Source organism: Aythya marila (assembly GCF_965140915.1).
Source record: "Aythya marila genome assembly, chromosome: 7".
Taxonomy (NCBI): Eukaryota; Metazoa; Chordata; class Aves; order Anseriformes; family Anatidae; genus Aythya; species Aythya marila.
The window spans coordinates 32844519-32867959 of record NC_139048.1 but is presented as its reverse complement, the minus strand read 5'-3'; the positions used below and the strand labels follow the sequence as shown (position 1 = coordinate 32867959).

The 23441-nt window shown below is 51.1% G+C and overlaps 1 protein-coding gene across 1 annotated transcript in view; it reads left to right on the top strand.

Moving 5' to 3' along the window:
• Window positions 1–11811: 11811 nt before the first annotated feature.
• The window catches only part of LOC309880146 (collagen alpha-1(XIII) chain-like), a gene marked incomplete at its 3' end in the record, with an annotated part of 29108 nt that continues 17478 nt past the window's right edge, over window positions 11812–23441 (top strand). The window contains exons 1-3 of the mRNA XM_082764675.1: window positions 11812–11939; window positions 13223–13537; window positions 20142–20211. Of these exons, the coding sequence (XP_082620801.1) occupies window positions 11886–11939; window positions 13223–13537; window positions 20142–20211 (439 nt within the window). The 5' untranslated portion in view covers window positions 11812–11885. The remainder of the gene's footprint in view (window positions 11940–13222; window positions 13538–20141; window positions 20212–23441) is intronic.

Below are 23441 nucleotides of genomic sequence, written 5' to 3'. Positions count from 1 at the left end.
AGTCTGTTTTGCTAGTAACTGGTGTGGGATCTCCCAGTTTTTATCATATCTTTTCCACTTGCTCTCTTTTCCCCTTCTGCTGAGGTGAGGGGGCAGCTGGCAGTGAGCCCACAGAGCCTGCCTCCTTTACGCGAGGAAGAAGAGGAACACCCACAGAAATGTGAGTTTTTACCTTTGTGACAGACCCTGGGACTCAAGCCCTGTGGACGCCACCTCAGGTTCCTGGGTCCTGCTCAGGCTTTTGGCTTAGCTGCTGCTTTGAAAGTAAGAAGGGGCAATGTTTGGGTTTTCAGTGTTGGAGCACTGAATGCTTTGGTGACGAGTGTGGGGCTGCGTGGGTTTGGCACTGAAACCCTTGGGTTTCTGTAATCGTGTCAGAAACCCCGTGTGGTGTTAATTCACTGAGGTGAGGATGTGTTTTGTCTAAGGAGAGGAGGAGAAAAGTTGCTTTGACACTTGCAGCCGGTAAGGTATTTTGTGAGGCAAGATGTTTTGACTATGGGACATTTGATAGATACGTGCAAAGGTAACTGAAGATAACATTATTGTATTGCAGTTGTGATGTGAACACAGATGGCAGTTATGCCAAGAAAGGTATCCTTCCCTCTGCTTTCTGTAGGATCACGCATGCTGTACGTACCAATATTAACCAGATTAGCTGGTTTAGGGCTGAAACGTGGTATTGAATTTGGATTATTCATCACGGTTTTGTCCTAGTGAGGCTGGGAGCATGAGGCACCTTGTTGGGCTGCTTGGCTGTAGCACAGCTCTTGTTTTTCACCAGGAACAATGTTTAGTTGCATACTGTTTGCTCTTCCCAGTGCAGCTCCCTGCAAAAACCATCACATGTCTCTTGGAAGGGCAGGCCCAAGAAATCAGCCAGTTCAGCATTTAATAAATAAATTTGCAGAGGGAAGGAGGAATTAATCCATGAGGGAAGCTCCTCAGTGTAGTAGGGTGGCATAAAGATCACAGAATCACATCATCTCCCGAGTTGGAAGGGACCTGCAAGGATCATTGAGTTCAGCTCCTGGCTCCATACAGGAACACCGTTATTACAGCAACACCACCAAGAGCTACTTCAATCACACTATAGTTTAAGGCATCTTCAGTTGCCTTAGGGAAGGACTTTATTTGAAAATCCAGTGATGCCAAAAAGGACAAACATCGTAAGAATACGGATAACAGAATGTGCCATGCAGAGATCACATACCCTGGGTACGTGGTGAGTGACCAACATTAGGATCCCAACAGCAATTAGGGTCCTCTGTCCTGCACATTATCTCCTGCTGCTGTTATTAACTTTTGATTCTATTGCAAGCCACAACCCAAGTGCTAATGTTGTTGATGCTGCTGTGCTGATTGTGCTGTGCACTGTGCTATTGCCAAGCTGTCCACAGACAGAAATGGCCTGCCCTCACGTAGTGGTGGGCTGCAGGCACCCCTGCGGTGGTGGTAAATGCTGGTGAGCAGCTTGTGTGCAGTGGTGAGCTGCAGCAAGCAGCGGCGTGCACGCAAGGAGTGCTGGCGGGGAGTCTGCCTGATGTGGTAAACGGGTGGCAGTGTGCATGGGCAAGGCGGGTGTGTGGCTGAGCGTGCAGAGTTGTGCAAAGTTGGCTTCCTGCAATGCTGCACAGGCAGCTGTAGAGCTCTGCAGCAGGAATGGTGGCACCAGGATGGCTGCGTGCCTTCCTGCTGGCTCTCCTCGGGCCTCTCCTAGAGGTCAGGATTCTCCTGCAAACCTGGTGCTATCTGTGCAGAGGCAGCGCAAGAAGAGACTTGGTGACGCTGGTGTGTGGCAGATGATAGTGCAGCGTTAACAGGTAGGTAACTATGTGTGCTGCTGAGATTGTACAAGTAGCAGACAATTAATATAAACAGCAGGGTGGGAGAAGGGGGTGTGAGCTCCAAGCCAGGGCAGGATTTTTCAGCAGCTGCTGCCAGTGGTGGTCTGTGAGCGCCCTTGTTTGCTGCTGAGCTGTGCTGTGCCACATCTGACTTAGCACGGTACTGTGGCTGGCCAACATTTTTTGTCAGAAGGCGTAACTGTCTTATTGCATTTTTTCACGATTTGTTTCTTCATTTGGGGGATTTTATTTATTTATTTATTTATTTTATCAAAAACACCACTGTTTTCTTTCTCTTTTCTAAAGGCGCCAAACAAACAAGCCTTCAAAGTGAAAGAAGCCTGATTCTTCTTTTCCCTCAGGAAACTTGTTTTCCATCTTTGAAGAAACCACTTCTAGCTAGTCCCTGCTGCTGGGCCTCTCAATCCTGCTTCAGGGGAGCATCAATTGGGGGCAGGGGCTGGGAGTGCTTGGGACTGGTTTGGGGGTCTCTGGGCTGCAGTTTCCCTACTTTCTGAAGCGCCAGTTTCCACAAAGCAGGACGAATTGCAGGAGTTTCACTTGGATTATGCAGTGTAGGCCCCGGGTCCTTGAGACATTTTTGTCTGCTGGAGCAATAAGCTTCAGCCCTGGAGCTCTCCTGCACACCTGCAGTTACTGCTCATAGTTTTACGTGCCAGTCATTTTGCTTATGTTATTTTTTTCACATCTGCTTTTGCAGAAGTCATTTGATTTACTCTGCAGAGGAGTCCAAGGACTTGGCCACAGCAGCACAGGAGTCCAAGGCAGAGCCTGTTAGGACGGCAACATCCTTTGCAAAGTTGGCTGGGAAAACATTGCATGCCTGCAGATATCCCAAACAAACAGAGGGCAATTTCAGAGAGGTGCAGGCAAGGGAGCGAAACCAAAACAAACTACTGCTTTAAAATAATATACGGGCCTGGTCTTTGCTACGGTGGACTCTGCAATTGTTTGGGCCTGAGCTGAAGTGGCTATAAAGTGCAACCACTCAGATTTGATGGTGGTTTATACTACTGTGCTAAATGTGCGTCCCTACAAGAGGCGATGGAGGAGACCCAGGAGATGTGTGGGTACTGTCAGACTACGTAGCAGAGACCTGGCTGTGGATCTGCCTGTCTCTGCCGGCTGTTGCTCAACATCTCGGCTCTCCTGCACAAGGAGCGTGCCTGTCTGAGCCTCTCTGTCCCTGCCAGCCACTGTGGTCCTGCTCTTGTGCAATGCAGTGCTCGTTGCCCATCGGGGCAGAGGCCACCCAAATGCTTTCAGCTGCAGCATTGGCTTTTAGGGCTGGGTGCTTCTTTTTAAGACTTTCGGGAGAGATTTTGCTCATTGAGCCTGTCTACAGCATGGCTGGCCATCTTCTGACTTTCTTTGCAAGCTCTGGCTGTCCATGGATGATGATCCCAAGAAAGCTTGCTCTTAACCTGTTCCAAGAAAGAGGTAGGCAGAAAGAGTCCCTGAAAACACAGGAACTTTGCTCAGAACTGCCCCGAAGGGCTTCCTAGCTCTCCCATGGCACCGCTCATTGGCAGACGATACGTGCCACGTGTCTTCTGGAGGTGTGAAGCTCATCAGCAGAGTTAGTGCCCCAGTGACAAGAGTCTTTCTGGACCAGGAGAACAATGCAGTTGTGGGCAGCGTTAGATTCAGTATTTGCACACAAGGTAAGGCTTTGATAACTCTGTCTCGAAGTGCTTTGGCTTATCTGTCCACCCCCCTTTTTTTTTTTTTTTTTTCTCAAATGACGACCCTGGTCAGCAGTTTATTTTAGATCAATGTACAGAGTAGGATCATTTGTCTCATTTCGCAGAGAAGGAGAGGGATGAAGACACAAAGAATGAATGGCCTTGCCTAATGCCACCAGAAAAAATGAGTGTGGCAGAATTTTGCCCCTGCAAGAAAGAGTTTTTGAAAGAATCAAGTTTTCTCCTGTAGGTGAATACAAGCAAATAGCCAGCCCCAGGTGGTGCATGTGCCTGTGAGATGCGGTTTTGTGGCTCACCCTGGGCTGCTGTTCCCCAAGCTGTACGTGTTGAACAGGGCCCCTCACAGACTGCTCCCGGCCCTGTTTGGGGGTGTTTCAAGGCAGTGCCCACCTCGCCTCGCTTGCCCCCTGCAAAGCAAATGACAGCACAGGTTTGTCACCATCAGCAAGAGCATTTTAAGTCCCTGTTGATGTGAGCAATGTTAGAGAGTCCCGTGTGTAACGTGCTGCTGGCCAGACCCTGGCTGTAACCTAAACCAGGGCTGAACGTACCCTTGATTCTGCCCTGGCAGGAGAAGAGAGGATCTTGCGCCTTCCAAATTGTCACAGGCATGAAAAGAAACGTGGCGTTTGCTTTCTTAAAATTATTTTTGATTCGGGGTAGCATTAAACAGGTTGAGCGAGTGTAGCAGAGTCACCCTTGGACGAGGCAACCTGAAAGGACTTTCCCAGGGAGACAAATCCCGAATCTGGCAGTTGTAAAGCTCCTGCAGCTGTTGAGTAGGGTTCTAGGAAAAACAACAGGACAGCAAGGCAGGGCTGACAGCTGAACTGGTACAGGTGGTGGAAAGCGATGCTGCCTCACCAGGAACTGCGGTGACCAGCAGCCTCTCTTCAGCTGTGTAAAAGTAAAGCATGCCACAGAGCAGGCTTTGGGGCGATACAAACAAAGCTGCTTCGGGAGCCAAACGCACCGGGATGTTTGCTGGTGAGTGCAACTGGATTTTCCATCTGGAAGGCATGACTGTCTGGCCCAGAAGCCAATTTAAAGTACAAATTAGATCTGGCTGCTTGTCAGAGTCTCCTCCCCAAAATGCAATAAGGGCAGGGTGGTTATATAATGTAAACCATTCTCGGTAATTTAGCGGTCCTGAAACAACAAACAAGCCAAGGAGGGGGGGAAAAATGGTTTGCAGCAGAATTCAAAGCTGAAGGATTTGGGTAGAGGAATTCAGTCCATCTGATCCGGCAGAGATGTGTGCTGCTATTCCTGTACGTCTTGAAAGGAAGCTGCCACCAGATCCTCTGCTATTTTCTCTTCACAGGGCCCTACTGATGGGCGTGATATTTCAGCCTCCGCGCTAACTCCCGCGCTCCAAGTATGCAGGGACAGTTGCGTGCGTGGCCCCGCACCTTTCCCCGCTGCCGGGGCACGGCAGGAGGCAGCTCCTGCTGACACCCAGCAAACCCCCCAGCACACCAAACCTCTGCAGATGACGGTGGCTTTGCCCAGATCCCTCACGATGTCTGCGGTGCTGCCTGCTACCTGTGCAGGATGCTGACTGCTGCGGGCGGGATGGGCTTCTGCAAGGTGGGTGGTGGGCAGCAGCAGCCCTGAGGGGGGCTCTTCCATCTCGACCCCTTTAAAATTCTTACTCTCTGCATTGGTAACGTTGGTAAAAACCCCAAACGCGTAAATATTTTGAGCCTGAAGAATGTGAACCGCCTTTACAGGCTCATATCCTTCAGGGGGAATGGCAAGGGTGTGTTTACTACTTCTTAATATCGATCTATTAAGCATTTATGGTTTATTCCCTGCTGCTTGTAATCTGCTCCAGGCCTCTCAGATTTGAAGGAGGTAGCAGTGCTCGAGCACAGCTTCCACTTATTTTTACTTTTATGCATACAAAGAAGATAGGGCTGATTTATTGAGGAGAAAGAGGGAGAACATTAAAAAGCATCGTGAGGCAGTTTCAGATGCCTGTGGTAAAATGGGGGGGGGCTCAGCTCCTCCCTCTGTACGCTGAGTTTTTGGGGCTGGAGCACCCGGTTCTCCCCTTGTCTCATCAGGACCTGTCGCAATGGATTCCATTTTTCGGATCCAGCACAAAGCAGGAGCAACTACACTGACGTCAAGCTGGGTTGGGACATATGGGACAAAGCCCAGGGAAGCCTACAAGTTTTTTGTTTTTTCCATTGACTGTTACAAGTCCCAGGGGAGACGAATTGGGCCCTTTCTCTTAAAACATGTTGTTTTCTTGGTGCTCTGCTTTGGATGTGCCCCAGCATGATGAGGACGCAGTGTCCTGAAGGAAGAGCACAGCCTTCATGCCTCTGACACGTGAACCAGCTGTGCCAGAGCTCCTTTGGGGTGGAAAAACAGCTTTCCACGCTCCCCTTGCCATGCTGCTAAAAGGAGACAACCCCCTGGTGGCACCTTAAAAAAAAAATAATAAAATAGAACTGGAAGAGACTCCTCAGATGGCTGAAGATCTGCTGCGAGAGTCACATTTAAGGCAGGTTAACCCCCCTGGCATGAGGATTTACATCAGGCGCTAGGAAAGCAACATCAGTGGGAAGGAAAACCCCTGATGTGAGGAGCTGTGCTGCTCTCAGGCACTGTCTGCTCATGGCTCAGGAGTTCATGTCCCGTCCCCCCCCCTTTTTTTTTTTGCTTTTGCTTTGCTCTCCCTCCTGCTGGAGCACTGGGACAAGCTGCGGGGTGAAGGCAGAGGGCACAAGCAAGGGCTTCACCCTGAGCAGCAGGAGGCACGGTGTCACAGAAAGACATTAGCAGTGCTCCTCATCTCCTGACTTTCCTCTGCGAGCAATTTGCAGGGAAATCAAACCTGACTCGGCACCATTAGCTGCTAACCTCCTGGCTGCTGGGCCTGTCTTTTGCATTACGATGGAGCAGAGCCTCTTTGCATGCTGCTGTCAGAGTCTGAATGAGCTTTGATAAAAGGCCGAGTGTTAGAGCAAAAGGAAGTTTTAACCAAATAGTTGTTTCCAATTTCCTGAGCTAGCTGTAGCCACTCCGCTTTGCTCCTGGGCTCTGAAGCAATCTGTCTTCTGGGGGAGCCTTGCTTCATTATTTTTGCTTCCCTCAGAGCAGTTGACACTTCGTCTGGGTTTCCCAACCCTCCCAGCATCGATTCATTAGCTTCAAAGGCCGTACAAAGCTGCTGTGGGTTCCCCGGCTGCTTGCACAGGGACATGCGCCTGCCCCGGCACTGTAGGGTTTGGTTTCCTAGACCGAGCCGTGGCTCTGCCTGCCTCTGGGTACGCACGCGGTGTCTGGGCTCCCCTGGGCAGGCCTGCTTGGCCCCAGGCTTTTGGGGTTTCCTGTTCACCCCGTGGTGCGCTCACCCTGCGTATGTCCTGGGTTGCTGGCAGCCTGGTCACGAGCCTGGACCGCAGCTGCTGAAGGTGAGGAGCTGGGGATCCCTTAGAAATGCCTCTGTGGAAGACAGTAGCAGAGGCTGAACAGGACCCCTGTTGAGGAGAAGGGGTGGGACGAGTGCGGATTTGGGGTGGATGCAAGAGCCTGGCTGGGCAGCAAGGCTGCAGGCTTTCAGCAGTAGCCTCTTGCAAAGTGATTTAATGGGAAACCCAAATGCAGCTCGGTGCTCTGACTTACCAGCCCCACGCGTGCCAAGGCGCTGTGGCAAGGGCCTCGGTGCGTGGGCAACTAACTGAGCCCGAGCTCAGCTTTTATAAAGGTGGGTTTTCCCCTCAGGAAGGTTGCCGAGGGGAGTTGCACAGGGGAACGGTTTTCTGAGGCAGGTATCTTTCAGCTCTGAGCAATTCCCATCTTCCACAGGCTGCTGTGTGCATCTGTAAGCTAGAAAGATTTGGGGAACGCTGCTGCAGCAGTGGAGGTTTTTCCTTGTCTTATTTGCAGCAACGTCATTTTTCTTCACTTCTCTTCCCCTGAAGGTCCTACCACCCAGGCTCTGTGAGAAATGAGATAACGGCAGAAGTCAGGCCAGCAGAGATGACCATCTCTACAGACTCCCACGGCACTGAGCACGACCTATTAAAAATCAGCTCCAGACCAGGAGGAGGAAAAAAAGAAAAAAAAAAAACTACAGCTGAAAAGAAGCAAAACATCTCCCCACCCCAGCTTGGATGTGAAACGCTTCTGTTGGGGGGGAAAAACTCCTCCTTCCACAGAGAAGGGTGCAGAGCCTGCTTGCTCAGGGCCATTCTCCTCTTCTGAACAGCAGGCGAGAGGTTAGTTGAAAACACAAGGGGTGTGGGCAGCTGAACTGTGCGTCCACCAGGCGCTGCCTGATGCTCTCATCCTGCAAAGCCTGGACGGTCCGGGCTTTCCCTCTGTGGGGGGTGAGGGAGAAGGGGTGGTCTCAAACAGCGAGGCCGGGGTTTGCTTCATCTTCCCTTGGAGGCTCTGACCCAGCCTCTGCAGGAGCACTTGGCCTGGCCCAGCCCGGCTCTGCTCAGTTGTTTGGCAGCTCTCACAGCTCTGGGGGCAGGTTCCCACCGCGGCGCCTGCACGAAGCCAGTTTGGCTTTGACAGGAGGGAGGCAAAACGGAGCTCAGGCGTTTTAGGGGTATGAAAATGTGAAGCCCTGACCGGCTACTGCGAGCTTCGCTTCTTTCTTTCTGCCTTTGCTGCTTGGCAGGGCTAGGAGTTTATATTGTGCGGTGGTCCCTTTTGTTTTGTAGGGACCAAGTGATTGAAAACAGCCATGATATTACTATGCGCGGACAGTACATTTTTTCCATGTATTTTCCTAACCCTTTTCCCAAAGGATCGAATGTGTCTTTATTCTATAACTCCACAATGGGTTAGAGCAGCTCCTCAGGCGGGAATTGTTCTGCTCCGTAGACGACTAGATGCATCCTATAAACAACTGCCCAGTTAAGTAGGTAATGCTCAAGTTTCCTGACTTCACCAGCCAAATATTAGCAGCTGCATATTAGAGGAGTGATGGGGCTGGGCATGCTGGAGGTGAGCCTGGGGTAACAGAAGAGAAAGTGGTGACTGTAAAAAAATGCGTGTGTGTGTGTATGTAAACATATGGGTACAGGGATATTCAGGAATATTTCTTCTTCTCAGAAGAAATGCAGGAAAGCTTTGGGTTCAGATCTCTCTTGTACCTTAGTCACTTCTGGAACCTGAGCAAAGCGTGTCCAGTTGAGAGTGTAGTTCCACCAGTAATGCTCGGGTTATGGGTTTAAGTACACACGTCTGCATGCTTTTCCCCCTAGTAACACTGTGTTAACTCTCTAAATATTGTCTAAATGTGAGCCGTGGTGCCATTAAGACATCATTAAATCAGAGCAGGGCCCCTTGGTCCTTCCCAGCCCCAGGGTGGGAGGTTTCCACACCGCCTGCCCTTTGAGCAAGGGCTGCTCATGGCAGGTGGGACACTGGTGGGTCCCTGTGCCAGAGGCTGACAGGGAAGGGGATGTTTTTGTGAGCACTATGACTGCTCTTTGCTAGAGCCCTGAGAGCAGTCACGAGCTTTTCTACTCCCCCATCACTGTTTCCCTGAAAACATGAACCCCAGAAACATCCTGCTCTCGCAAACCTTGTCTACAGAGGGGACACGACTGCACTGGCCTCAGTCCCTCGCAGTACTTCTTCTGAACAGCCTTGTGTGAAGGGATGGTCTGCAGACCCATGTACTTCCACTTGCAAGAGTCTTTTCTTCCCCCTTGTTTTTTTTCTCCTCCTCCCTCCCCTCCTTTGCTCTCAGAAAACATCTGTTTCCAGATGTTGTTCTTGAGTCTAATAAACGCAGCGAAAGGCCTTGAGTTAATATATTTACAATAGCTGGAGATGTCGGCTGCTAGTTAATGGCTCGTTCAAGCACATCAAGATCCCCACATTTCCTGAGAGGGGAAAAAAATAGAATAGAAAAAGAGAAGTGGGGTTGCGTTTGTTTTCTCCCTAGTAAATGGCCTGAAAAGGGGAAACTCTACAGGCTGTTTCTGAGATTACTGATGGGACTGAGTGCATGGCCATCTCCGTTCAGTTGGCCTCAACTTCCAGTTAGTGACAGGAAGGGCATGTTTATTTTTTTTAATTATTATTATTATTTTTTTAATTAAAAGCTCTGCTTAAAGTGAAGGAAAGCGAGGAAGGTCTGCTGATATTGCCCACCTTTTCCCAGTCCAAATGAAGACTCACTGTAGGTAACTTGCTGGCTTGAACAACATGCACTGAAGTGTGAGCCTGACCTCACTTGTGCCTGGCTCTCCTGTTTCTGGCCTGTGGCGATATTTCCAGGAGTCAGAGGGTTGTTGCAGTTTTGCAGTGAGACCTCTTGGTACCCTGCTGTGCGCTGTGAGGATTCCCACACGCTGCGTCCCTGCTGCAGAGCAGCACTGGGCAAACTCTCTGGGGCACAGGATGGACAAAGTGCCAGTGCCAGACGGAGAAACCTGGAGGCTCTCATCCCTGTATGTAACTACACCCAGTGTGTTGGCTACCCAGTGCCACATGCTAGACGTAAAACACTTTTTGTTGCATGGATGCGTTCAGTTGTCTGTCTTGAGAGGTCTATATTTAAATTTGCTCCAGATTTCAGTGCATGTTTGTGCTGGGGTCTGTAACCATCCCCAGAGGACCTGCTGAAAGCGCTGGAACTGTGCAGTTACTGCATCAACCTCCCGGAGGAGAGAGGGATATAGCCTCAAGCTCGGCGGTCCGGCCTGCTGTGAGAGAGTCCCTGGTCAGTGAAATCGCTCTGTTTGGAGCATCTGCTTCTACTTGACCCATGTCAGGCATCACAAAGCTGCAGGAGGGCTGGTGTCAGGCTGGCACCCACCACCCCTGAGGCTGCGGGAGGAGCTGGAGGCTGGGCTGTGTTCAGCCCCAGGACTCCGTGTGCTGGGGCCGGTCCCTGGAGGCCGCTCGTTCAGCGAGCAGTGCTGCAAACTCGATGTGCGCATTTGGCTCAGGCTCGTGGCTAAATTAGTCCATTTGTGTTGGCATGGGATGACAGGGCTCCTCCATGCCTCGTGGATAGAAAAATTACCCTCCTGCACATCTGCAGCCAAGGCTTCCCCGTGAAACCCGGCCGAGTGCAGCTCCCCAGCCTGCAGCGGCTCTGACATACCCTGTAAGTGAACTGATCAGCTGGAGGGGAGCTGGCGGGGAGGCAGGAAAAGGCACTTACAGAGTCATTCAGGCGATGCTCGTGTCTGGACAGCAGGACCTCTACTGCAACTCAGAGTGAAAGAGCAGAGAGCTCTCCCCAGCTGGCTCGGGGAAATGAGACGTAGACACCCGGCAGATTTCTGTTTTCAGCTTAGAGGGTGCGTTTTGCTGGGTTTTTAGTGCTTGGACTGGTATAAATGAGACAGCCTTTGGTGAAGCTACGTATAACACGGGCTGCTGCTGTCACCAGTAGCTCAGCCTTTAAGTTGTGTACTTCAGTGCTCTCTAGGGTGCCCAGCATCCCAGTTATTTCCCCACGTCCATCAGCGTTCCCCATGTTTTATCAGCTTCTCAGCTCTTCCCCTCGCTTCTCGCTGTCAGGTTTGGTGAAATTGCTGCTACGATGGCAGATGGCATCTTAGGTAGCTCCACATTCAAGTTTCTTGCTGGTGCAGCACCAAGCTGGAGAGGCATGGCCTTGATGAATTCTTTTCCTTTGCAGAGAAGTAGGCTGCGAATGTGGGAGAGAGCGAGCAGGGGGTGGCAGATAGGGGAGCTGCACCTCCAGAACAAACAGAGGCTCTGCGGGTTGCATGGCCCTGCCCTGCTCATATGAGAAACTGTTGAAAAGCTGCAGTCGTCAGAGGGGTGTTCTCCACGCGCACCGGAGCAGCAAAGTGAATTTGAGCAGTGAGATGACAAGAAACCTGTGAAAAAGAAAGAAAGAAAGAAAGGATTTCCTGCCTCGCAGACACTAAGCCCCCATTTCGGGAAGCGAGTGGCTGCAAAAGGAATGAGGCGGTTCAAAGAATTGGGGCTGTGTGCTACCGGCCCCTCGGAGGGTTTGTCTGGTGGAGAAGAAACAGCTCTTGCTTGCTTTAACCTGCTCCCAGAAGGTCTGTTTCTTCCAGCCCTCTGAAACGGAGAGCGGGTGAGAGATGAATATGAGTTTTCTTTGCCAATAATTTCCAGCACAGACTGCACGCAAAATCTTCATTTAAAATGCGTAAATGACAGCGAAGGAGCCACAAGGGAGCCAGATTTTAAGAGACCAGTTTGCTGCCCTTGCTTTTAGCAAGCGTGCACAGCAGTGGGCCCCGCGCTGCTCTGCCGCCGTGTGCGCACGAGATGCGGATCAAAGGACAGACGGACGGACGGGCAGGGGCTCAGCAGAGCCCACATGTCACTCTGGAGGATAAAATATCGTACGTTATGCTCGGAAAAACTGGGGGAGGTGAGCCTCTGGTACTTTGGAAGAACAGAAAGGGGCTTTGTTTCCTGGTCGCGTGGCTCGGGGCTGCCCTACGGCACGTTTCGGGGAGGCTGCTCCCTGCCACGGGGGAGTCTGCCTGGTGCCTCGTGTCTGGTGGGACGTGGGGGAGATGACGGGAAGCTCTGCTTCACTAGAGGGCCTCAGCAGATTAATTCCTCTGAACGCCCTGGGTCCCCCCGGGCTCAGCATGTTGCACGCCCAAATCAAACCCAACCAACAATGTCCCCCCCTCATACCGGGGCTCGCCCGCCTGGGGCATTGCTCCCCTCTGCCCTTTGCTTGTTTTTTGCCCAGTCCTTGGCTCCTGGCTTTGGTTTTTGGCTGTCTCCTTCTAGTTCTCACCCTGCCCAGCTGTTCTTCCCTAATGCCGGGGTCCAAATGCCCCACAGCCCCTCGCCTGGGTGCTGCCCGGGGCTCTGCCCACTCGTGCTGTCCCGTTTGTGCTCTGGCTGCGGGGAGGAAAGAAAAGACGCGGGCTGGTGCGAGCCCAGCCTCTGCTTTACAATCTCTTTCCTGCCGCTATAAATAACCTCGTTGAGAGCCACTTCAAAGGGAAGGGCTGGCAGCGGAGAGGAGCTTTGGGGACCGAGCGGGACAGGGGCGTCCCATCGCCCGATCCCACCCCGGCGCTTTGCATAAATAAATAAATCATGCGGCGAGGGAGAGGTGGAGAGAGAGGGCGAGCAGAGGAGGTTACTTTGGGAAGCCGCGCGGCTCGCTCATCCCAGCCCGTCGTTTGGAGGGAGTGTGTCATGTTACAGAGGAGCCACGAGCAGCCAGAGCACAGCGTCCACCGAGCAGCTGAGAATTACCTCTCTCTAATGGGGACTTTCATGTGCGAGCTCCTGGCCGGTCTGCGAAGGAACTGAAACTGGCAGCATAGAAAGAAGCAAAAAAACCATCAGCGACCTAAAAGACTGAAAGACAGAAAAAAAAAAAATCCGATCACTTTTTTTTTTTTTCCTCTCCTAATCTTTGCTGCAGTTGGATCCGTTTTTTCTGCACCTTTTTATTTTTTTTTTTTGGCACGCGTGTGTGTTTTGGTTTTGTTGTTTTTTGTAGTTCTTTTTTTTTTTCTAGACACCCCCATCCACTTTTGTCATAATTGCTGTTATTTGTCATTTGCTGGCACTGGGATCCTCTTGGACAGTCTTTTTTTTTTTTTTCCTATGCCTTCTGGATTGTGCTTCTCGGAGGAGGAGTGAGGCTTTATTTATTCTATTTATTTATTTATTGTTTCTCAGGACAGGGAGGGAATGTTGGAGGAGAAGAGCTGGAAAGGCGTGGGCGAAGCAGCTTTTGACAGGGGGTGCGTGGCTCCCCCCAGGACCGGCGACGGGGAGAGATGCTGCCGCCTGCCTCTCCTGCTGGGCTCGGGGCTGCCCGGCGTCTCCCTGCTCTCTCTGGTGCTCAGCCTCCTGCTTTACTTTCGGACCTCTGATCTGCAGTCCCGGGTGTCCCACTTGGAAGCGGACAGACCCACGCAGCTCCCTGCCTGGCTCTCAGCAGACCAAATGGAGACGGCTATTTTGGGAAGAGTTGACCAACTGCTTGATGAGGTCGGTGTCCTTTCATTTTGCCTGTGCAGTTTGGGGTACTGTAGGTTTTAAGGCGCGTGCGTGCTTGTGCAGTCGCGTTGTGTGTTTCTCCCCCCCCTTAAAAAGGTGTTTCTGCACAAGCGATGCTGCTAGGTTGAATTTCCCGTGCCTTCAGGTCCCTCCCACCTCTCAAACCTGCCTGGCGTTTGCTTCCCTCTGCCCCAGCGCACACTGGCACTAAAGGGGAAAACCTCATCCCTGTTCCCTGCAGGAAGAGAAGAGCCTCCAGCCCTCTCCAGTTGGTTTTTGGTGGCATTGCCTGCTGGAAGAGCTGAGGCTAGAGGCTGAACGTGAGAATTCGGTGCAGGTTTGAGCCCCGGGAGAGGGACAGGCAGGGCACACCACAGCCAGCATGACCACGGGAGGAGGAAAGCCCTGGCTGTGCTGAAGCAGGTAGCTGCAAACGTGCCAGTGCTGTGCTGGGCTGGCTTCCCTGCTGTGCCAGCCCTGAGCCTTTTGCTCCTGGCTCACAAATAAGATGTGTTGGTGCTGCCAGGATCGCTTTTGGTGCTGCTGCAGCATCGCTGCAAAGCATATGGCTGTGCTACACCCACTTGGGTCCCATCCAAACCCCACCACAGCCAGTGGGGTCTTCCTCCAAGGCTGAGGACGGGGTAGAGCTGCCGCTGAAGAAGCCCAAGTTCAAGCTGCTCGATAAAGAGGGCCAAAAAGCACCGACTTTCACTGCTGACGCCTTTCTCTTCACTGTGCTGATGCTGCTGGGGGCTGCCCAGGTGCCTCTGCCCCAGATGGGATGGGCACCCAGCAGGATCCCTCACCTCAGAGGGGCTTTGAGGTGGTTTTGGTGTGTCAGGGACTGCAAGGGACGTACCCCCGAGAGGAAAGCTTTGAGGGGAGGCAGGACAAGTGTCACGAGCAGCCAGACCGGTGCCACATGGTTGCGTATCACACAGGGGGTGACGTGCAGCGTCCCCCTCCTTGCTGCTGGCACGAGCCTCCCGGGAAGTCAGGGTTTATCCGCCGGGTGATTTGAGACGTGCCGCAGGACCCCTCCCGGGGGCCGGATGGGCCGTGCGTCCTGCTGGCTCCGCTGCCCGCGGTGCCTTTCTGCCTTTTTATAGCCCAGCTTAGCAAGGAAACGGGGCTGTCGTGCTGCCCACGTGCCCGGCAGCACCCCTGCCTTCCTCAGCAGCCCTTCCTCAGCCCCCGGGGGCCACCTCAGCTTCACAAGCTTCAAAAATAGCTCGGGGAAAAATAGCAAAAATAGTCCCCACAGCAGGACTCCCTCCCCAGCCTTGCCACACGCTTTCACCCAGCTCCCAAACCAGCCCCTCCAGGGGCAGTGGCATGGGCCAAGCAGCTCAAAGTGCGGGGCGAGGGGCTGCTGGAGGGCAGATGGTGGGCTGGCACATTGGGTTTTTGCTTAGGAAAGGACAAACCCCCCTGCCACGCTCCTTTTTGGTAGGTCTGAAGCAAGGCTGAGTTGGATGGGCGTCTGGATGGGCCGGTGAGGGACAAGAAGAGCGGAGAAAAACAGGGAAGATGAAGGGGAGCAGGGAAAGGGTGAAAGGGGAAAAACCGGGGAAGTGGCAAGCTGGGCTGGGGGAATAGGGGCTGGGGCTAGGATGACTGTCGTGGGTGTGAAAATGAGAGGTTCATTCCCCCCACGCAGACCCTCGCTGCTTCTCGCTGCCACGTTCTCGCAGTTTCCTCATGTTCTGACCTTAATGGGTTTCACAGCTGCCAGCTCCGCGTTATCCATCACAAAACGAAATAGCCAGGCTTGAAAGAAAGCTCGCCTTTGCAAGGAGCTGGTCACGCCGGGTGGGAGGTGATGGGCACAGGAGGGCTCCGAAGCGAGGCCGGGGTCAGCCCTCAAAATTTGGGGAGGTCAGGGCAGGAGAGGGTGAGGGGAGAGGTGGTGCATGAAGGCGCTGGTGGCCCTTGCCTAGGGCACGCTTCAGCTTTTGCTACGGGCAAATTAAATCCTTGTTGCTTCCCATCTCTGTCCCTTCCTCATCTTCTCTGCCCACGAGCTGGATGCGTGTGGGGAAGCAAAGCCTGTGAGGTCTGATAGAGGAGCTCCAAGGTTATGCTCAAACATGTACTGCTCTGCTCTGAGTGTGTGTGCTGCCCTCCAGACCGTGCCACATCTCTACCTGGGTGTCCTCAGGGGCTGCGGGCACCCGTGGGGACACCATAAGGGCTGCACCGAGGAGTGCAAAATGCCAAAGTCCTGGCAGGTGCCTTTCTGGGCAAGCAGAAATAAAGCAAAACTGGCAGGGAGAGGAGGTTGGTTGGCTTAAAATTAACATTTTATACGAACCAGCCAGTAGGGATGGTTTTTGTTTTTTTTTTTTTTGTCCTTGGAGACCAGTTTTGGAGCATCTGCAGCTGGCTGTGGTGGTGTTTCCATCTCAGTTCAGCAGGGACGAGCGAGGAGGGGGTGGCAGATGCTTTTTCTGAAGCAGCCCGGGCAGCCCTGCTTTGCTTGCTACTGTGAAAACCTCTGCCTGGTGTCAGCAAATACCAGAGGGGAGACTTTTGCCAGGCACAAATTGACTGCCTTCCCCCAAAAATGTCTGTGTGGAGTGGGCAGATCAGGGAGAACTTTGGCTCCACGTAGCAATTCCTCTTCATTTAGGGGGCAACAGAAATTCATACAAAGAGCACAAATAAACTCACTACTGGCATTCGTAGCAGAGTTAGAACTTCCTGAAGAAGAAAATAAGGGCCTTGCCCATGCTGGGTAACATTTGGTAGTGGTTTGCCTGCCAAAAGCTTGGCAGGGTTGAGAGCACGATGGATTTAGTGCTGCTGTAAGGAGGAAAAAAAGAATTTGTGGGTTTGTGGGGGGAGAAGTTGTGTGTGTGTGTGTGTGTGTGTGTGTGTGTGTGTGTAAAACAAAAGCAGGTATCTCATGTAAAAGCCTGGGTGATGATCAGCTGTCCTTCTGCACTGTGATGAGCGTGCACAGCCTCTCAGGCCTGTGTCAGAGGTATTCCTCAAGTTTCTAGTGATGCTGAAGAGGCTGAGGGGCTCGGCTGTGAATGAGCAGGGAGTTTTGGTCACCACTGCTGTCCCAGTAGTCTCATTGCCTTGGGACACTCTCCTTTCATAAACAAGCAGAGGAGGAACACCTGAAAACTCCCTTTCCCTCCCCACTTAAAAGCTTTTTTCTTCCTTTTCTTCTCCATTTGCTTAAATACCTTGAGAACCACACTGCACAATTCCCTTTCCCAGGCACAAGCAAGTTTACCCTAAGCATCCCCTGCCTTGCCCTTTGGGGTGGAAAACACTAAGCTAAACGTGTGGGATTTCTTCTATTTTCCCTTCCTCTTCCTCTGATAGCGCAGTCCCATTTCCTCACAGCTGCCTGCAGTCCTTGAACCTGGATGGGGTTACTTCCCAACTCTTGTGCTCCCTCCAGGAGAGCCTGCTGCTTGCTTTTGCGCTATGCCATGTACTCCTGAGGCTTCAGGAGCTGGGCCTTTAAGAAAAAACAGCAGAACTGGAGATAAAACAATTAGAGTTAACGAAACCAACAGCCCTTGAAATCCTCCTGATGGGTGTAATAGATTATCTATTTGGGACATGTTTCTTTTAGCTGTTGGAGATAGCGGTGGGAAATGATTTCACCTCCCCGGGTGACTGCAAACAACTGCGTCTGCTAAAGAGCTATTAATCTGCCCCCTTTGAAGCAGTGCCCTCCCTTTCACCTAATCTCAAGTGCCCATGCAAAACAGGCACTTGCAAGGTTTAGGAGGCCACAGGCACGGTCCTTTAATGCCAGAAGAGGTTCTGCTTTCGTTGCTCTGTCCACCCGAGCCAGCCCCGTGCTCTCACTAGTGGGGAGTTAACAAGACCCAGGGGAAAAGCCTGTGCTAGTGGCTTTATTGCCCATTTCCAGCTCGTCCAGGCCCTGCCCTCTTGCAGACAGGGCTTTTCCTTTGCATTTAGTGGTGTGTGATGGCTCCCTGAGCACACAGGGGCGCGCGGTCCCTTTGGAGGAGCTGGTCAGCCACTGGCAAAGGCTCTTTCAGACCCTTTCACATGTGTAGGGGGAAGGTGCAGCCGTTATGTCACTGGAAAACATGACAGGTAAGAGCAAGCAGGCTATGCAGACAGCCTGCTCTTTCATATAGGAAAGGGTTTTGGAATTTCTACATAGGCAAGAGGGAGACAGTGGCTGCTCTGATGTCTTCCAGGTGGAAAAGCAGACCCGAGCTCTCGGAAAGGAGGTACGCCATGTTTCCAAAGTCCTTTTATTCCTGCTTACAAAGTCAGCCTTGCCGTAAAGCGACTGTTTTTCTGTTGCCTGGAAAAGACCAGTTTCAGAGGAAAGCCTTTTCCTTCTGCTCTTGAGCAAATCCAGCTTCTTATGTTGGACCGAGCGGTAGTTTTCACAGTGGTAATGAGGGAAGCAGAAACCTCCAGGAATTCATTTTGCTTCACCATCTCAACCCAAAGTTGACCTGAGGTCTCCAGAAGCCAAAGATTTTTTTTTTTTTTTTTCTGTTGCTGTCAGTGTTTGTTTGATAGAGTCTGCAGGAAGCTGAAAGCCAGGCGCTCCTAAATTCCTGGCAGGTTTTGCCTCCCACTGAAGAGCAGCGATCCCATGGCAGCACTACCCTTTGCACTTGCAGGGTTTGTGGAGCTGCTGGGCTCCGGGGAGCCACCTGGATGGCCAGGGGTGGGGAAAATACCCCACACTGAGTGCCTGCTCAATGCATGGTGCTGTGTGCCCAGCCCTGCCCAGCAGCACCCCTCCATCCCTCCCACAGGGCCCTGTTTTCCTTGAGCAGCTTCCACATCCCTGACCTTTGGTGGGGTGGGATCTGCTGCACATTTCCTTGCAGTTTTTTACCCTGTCAGCAATCAACTCTTCCCTTATAAACACAAAACCCGTGCTAAGCCCAGTTCCCAAATACGGGAACGCCACCCAGATGTGGCAGTCTCGAGTTCCAACGTTTTGGTTGGCCCGTGTGTAGATGGGCATGGGAATGTGCATGTCTACATACCCATGGGTATCCAAATAAAGGCTCCCCTGTCCTGCTTGTGCCCATGTTTGACCATTAGCACGACGTGTTCAAAGCCAGACAGCGCTGCAGAACGGAGTCATGCCATCAGGGGTGGCAGCTAGATGGGAGCGTGCCCAAATGCCAAGATTCATGCATCTGTGCTTTTAGAGTGGGAGGGCGAACGCAGATAAAATGCTGGATGGGAACTGGCAGCACTCCTGGTGTGAAACCCTCTCCCCACCATGGTATCAAATTAACTCACTATCAAAACATTTCAGTCTCCAATGCGACAAAAAAGCTCTGGACATATTCCATTTTTGGTCAGTTGCAACAACCCCTTTTGATTTTGACTTGCCGTGAGGAAGCCAGTGCTTTCAAAGAGAAAAATAGAAGCGTTCCAGCCAGTTCTGCTTTTCCTCGTCCCAGGCAGAAACGTGCCTTTTTTCCTCCATAAAAGAAATGATCCCCAAACCCATGCCTTCCTTTTTGCAGGACGATGCTCATTTACTTGTGAAAATCAAGACAATGCTTTGTGATCCTGGGCACGGGCTTCTTTTGAGCCCAGCATAAGACTGTTTGTTTCTAAATGTCAGCCCTGGCTATGAAGCAGATTGGACGATAAGAAGATGCAACTGGAATCGCATGGTTAGCTGGGGAGATGGGGGTTCTCCGTAGCATGGTACCCTCGCGGCTCAGTCTTCTCAAATGAGTTCAAATCATTAACCAAGAGTAATTCACAGGCATTAATGAATAACTTATTTGGATTGATTTGCAATTTCTTCACTAAATTGGTTATTTTAATAATGTTCACGAATGGGTGGTGTGGCTGCTGCCCCCAAAATGTGTTTTGCTCAGGATATGGGTTGATTTTATTGACGTTTCCAGAGAGGGAAGATGCCGGGGCCTTGGGTGGCTCTATCACATCTAAGAGATGCACACATGGGATTGCAGAGCGGGAAGCCAACACACCAGCACCAGTAGAAATACTAATTTATTGGAAATGAGCATTTTGACATGATTCCACCTTGTGGAAGTGCTCAGGAGATTTGGTTTCATTCTGCACTAAAGTAACATTAAACTTCAAAGCCCCTGATCGTTTCATGAAAAGTCATTGCTGTTTTCAGACCACTTTCAGCTGTAATTTTCCAGTGCAGCCCTTCTGTCCCTCCAGGTGTCTCTGTGAGTAAGACACCTGGAGGAGCGTCAGAGGGAAGAGTACCTGCTTTGGTTCTCTTTTTTTGTTTTGTGTTTTTTTGTTTGTTTGTTCGTTTGCTGAGTGGGTCTTCTGAGAAATGCAGCTTTCTCATGAGGACACAGTCCCCACTGATGGCTCTTGATTTTGTAATGCCTGTCAGGAGGACCACATTTGGAGGCCATTACGAAACTCCCTTAGCCTGCTTCCAATCAAACCCTGCATTTCTAATTAAAGACTATGAACTTGAATGCCTCTCTGCGTTCCCAAGCTGGTCTGCTCTGTCTTTCCCATCTTTGCTGGGGCATGTCCCCCCAGTCCCACTTTTCCAAGAATTTGACGCTTTGGCTTTCAGCAGTAGTAACGACTCCTTTTTAATGTTTCTTGACAGAAATTAAAGTTTCACTTGCCAAGACATCGAGAAGTTCGAGACGCGCACCAGCGATGCAACTGCCCGGCAGGTAGGGACCCTGGGAGATGCCTTTGGTCTTCTTTGTCTACTTCTCATTGAAGGCTTTTCCAGTGCCATGTGTTATATGAATGAAAAGTTATACGTGCTCCTGTAACAAGGTGCTTTGAGTGCAGGAAATGAATACGGACAAGTGCATGGCAAGATGGGTGCGTACATAAACATCGATTCTGCATATGACACAAACAGCAGGAAAAACAGTCACCTGGGTAGACATCTGGATGGTTAATGAAGGGGGAAGGATGCATCAAGAGGGCAAATGCTCCCGTTGGCTTTAGATATCAATGCTGAGGTGGCCAGAATGGCTTTTAGGAGATGCATCCTTCTGATTAATGTGAGGAGGGTTTGAGACATGTAGGCTAGGCCGAACACCAAAGCTGGATAGCTAAATTTTGGTGAGCCAAAATGCCTCTGGGGTGAGGAGATTTGAATTCCTTGGTGTTGTACAACTATCTGAGGCATGTTGCAGAATAACAGCCTTCTCTTAGAAGCGGCCATATATCAGGGGGGTTGAACGAAGTGGTCACTGAAGGTCCCACTCATATAGCATACAGAAATCTTATGGGATTGCTTAATTGCATTATGTTTTTAATCATGCTAATATCAAAAGGCTCTTTGAGACACGTCTTCTGAAGTGGTTTCAATACAATAAGTGACAAATTGCTATGGAAAAAACATTTGTGAATGGCATTTCATTCCATTACTATGAATCATGCAGCCTTTCTCATTGTCTTCTGATACATTTGACTGTGTAGAAGAAATAGAAAAGCGCTGGCTACCCCTCACATCCAGAGGCACTGGAATTTTGGAAGAGTTTGAATGTGTATAACCAAACTGAGTAGCTGAAGCTCATCTTGAAAAGAAAGGGGCAGGGAAAGTTGTGTCTGGTTAAGTGCCTAAGCATGGCGTTTCCATTTTCTGTGGTTTCTTTCTTGGTTCTCTTGGTGCTCAACATGAAGCCTTTTGCAGTTTGGCGGTGGGGGTATCAAAGCGTATTTAAGTATGGTCATCTGTTGGACAGCGGTGGAAAAAATGATGAAAGGGGCTGACTTTGCTATGACTAATGTTTTCTCATACTTGATGTGCTTAGGCCTTTGTACAGATGTAGGAGGTACAGCCTCTTTTCAGAATAAAATGGGTTGGTAAGGTGGCTTGTGAAAGCAAGGCAGAAAGCCCTACAGGTTTGTGATAGAGAAGAAGTGAAATCTAGGATCCAGTCTTGCAGAACATTGGGAAATGTGTGATTTGATATGTCCAAATCAGGACTGCCGGACTTTCATCTTCGTCCCTTGAACAACAGGAACCATTTGGTTTAAATTTAAAAGACAGCACAAATGAAACGTCTTCTCCACTTCTCCAAAGATAGATCAAAACTAAGTTCAACTGTTTTTAAATTTAACCTTTTCCCTTCAATGGGAACACAAATCATAGCACTACTCCATTTTCAAGTTCCTGCCTAGACTTGACTTATAAATGCCATAAAACCACAGGAATGAATATCCTCCTGGTGTTTCTGAGCCAGTTTGGAGAAGGAAACGTAGAACTTGAATGCAGCACAGGAAGAAGCAGATTCACTGATCTGAGAGGCCATCTGAGTGTGGCCGCCTGCACCACGTGTGTGATAGACGTATAACCCAAGCATTTCAGCTTGAGGTCCTCGTACTTGGTGACAGATACCCACATCCCTTGTGAAGCCTTGGCAGCGGTTGGTGCTGGGTTTCTCATAGCCCTTAGTTACCTGCTCATTTCATTAAGCTCATAGCGTTTCTGAAGGACAGCTTTGATTTGGGAGGACGGTAAACGCCCCATAAAGATTCTGGCTTCCTTGTTACCTGTCAAACTTGCCTGTTCTCATCAAATATCCTGGGACCACGGAAGCTGTTTGTAAAAATCCGCATGCCTCCCTGCCAAATTTTTGCTTGAGGGAAAGGAAGCTGTGGTCCAAAGGTGAAGTTGTGTCAGGTGAAACCTGGGTTGGCTTTGGGCAGCACAGGAACGAAGGCACCTTTGGCCAGCCGTCGTCTCATCTCAGGCACTTTGCTGCGGGGTGTTTCCCTGCGGTCTCCGGGCTGATGCAATGCAGGCCACCTGAAACCACTGTTGTGCTGTCTCAGCATGGTCTCTTGTCCAGGCCGAGACCTCGGGAATCCTTTTCCCCCAATGCATTTTTTCCCCCGTGTCCAAAATGCCCCGAGGAGCAGACAATGTGACCCTTGCGGGACACCGAGGTATTCAGAAGCATGGAGAAGCGTCAAGATGTCGCAAGACTTGGCGCATGCCTTTTGCTTCTCACCGGCCCGCTCCTCCGCCTGTAAACAAGCACACATCGTGTTCCCCACCGAAAATAAATGTTTATCAGAAATGACATTTCAGTACATCCCTAACTGGGAGCCAGGGCCCCGCGTGGCGAAGGGAAAAGGAAGACAAGTTCATCTGCTGACCCGTTCAGTACGGATGTGGAGGTCCTGGGCAAGGTCACCCACTGCCAGAGCTTCAGGACAAGAGGCTTTGTGGGTGTAAAAGCTTTGGAAAAACTGGGAATAGCGGAGCAAGAAGGCTGTGAAGCGTGTGACTGTGCCGTGGCTATCTGAGTGCACACGATAAGGGCTGTAAGAATAACAGGGTCAGGAAAACAGCGCAGCTGTATTTATAGCAAGCGATAAGGAAATATATGTTTCCTTCAGCTGGGAAGCTGGTACTTCAGATCGCTTGGGCTGGGGCTGGGCGTGACTACCTGTGAGCGAGATGTTCCACAGCACCGTGGGTTTTCAAGCTCGGAGGTCACAGTGGGCTTCTCCAGCAGCCTCCAAGTGGGGAGGACATGCCCAGCGACCTTAGCACAACCTGCCCGGGTTCACTAAGGACCCGGTTCCCTTTGTCTGTTGGTATTCCATGGGATTGTCTCCCAGGGGCGTTTCGCTGGGGCTGAGCGGGTGCTGGTGGGACCACGGGCCTGATTTCTAGGAGAGAGCTTCTCCTCGTGGCTTTTGCTGAGATGAGGGAAGAGTTTCTTTTCCGTGTAGGATTTGGGCTCGGCTGCGAGCTGAGAACTACCCGAGTTCTGGAGGAGCCTCTCGTGGCCAACTGACCTCCCTTGGTTTGTGCCGTGTAATAGCAGAACCCTGCGAAGGAAAATCATTGTATTTCAGGTCGATAGAGTGAAACGCTAAGCCTTGCTGCTCTGATCCAGACCCCGTCTGCCTGGACAGTCTCAAGCAGCCC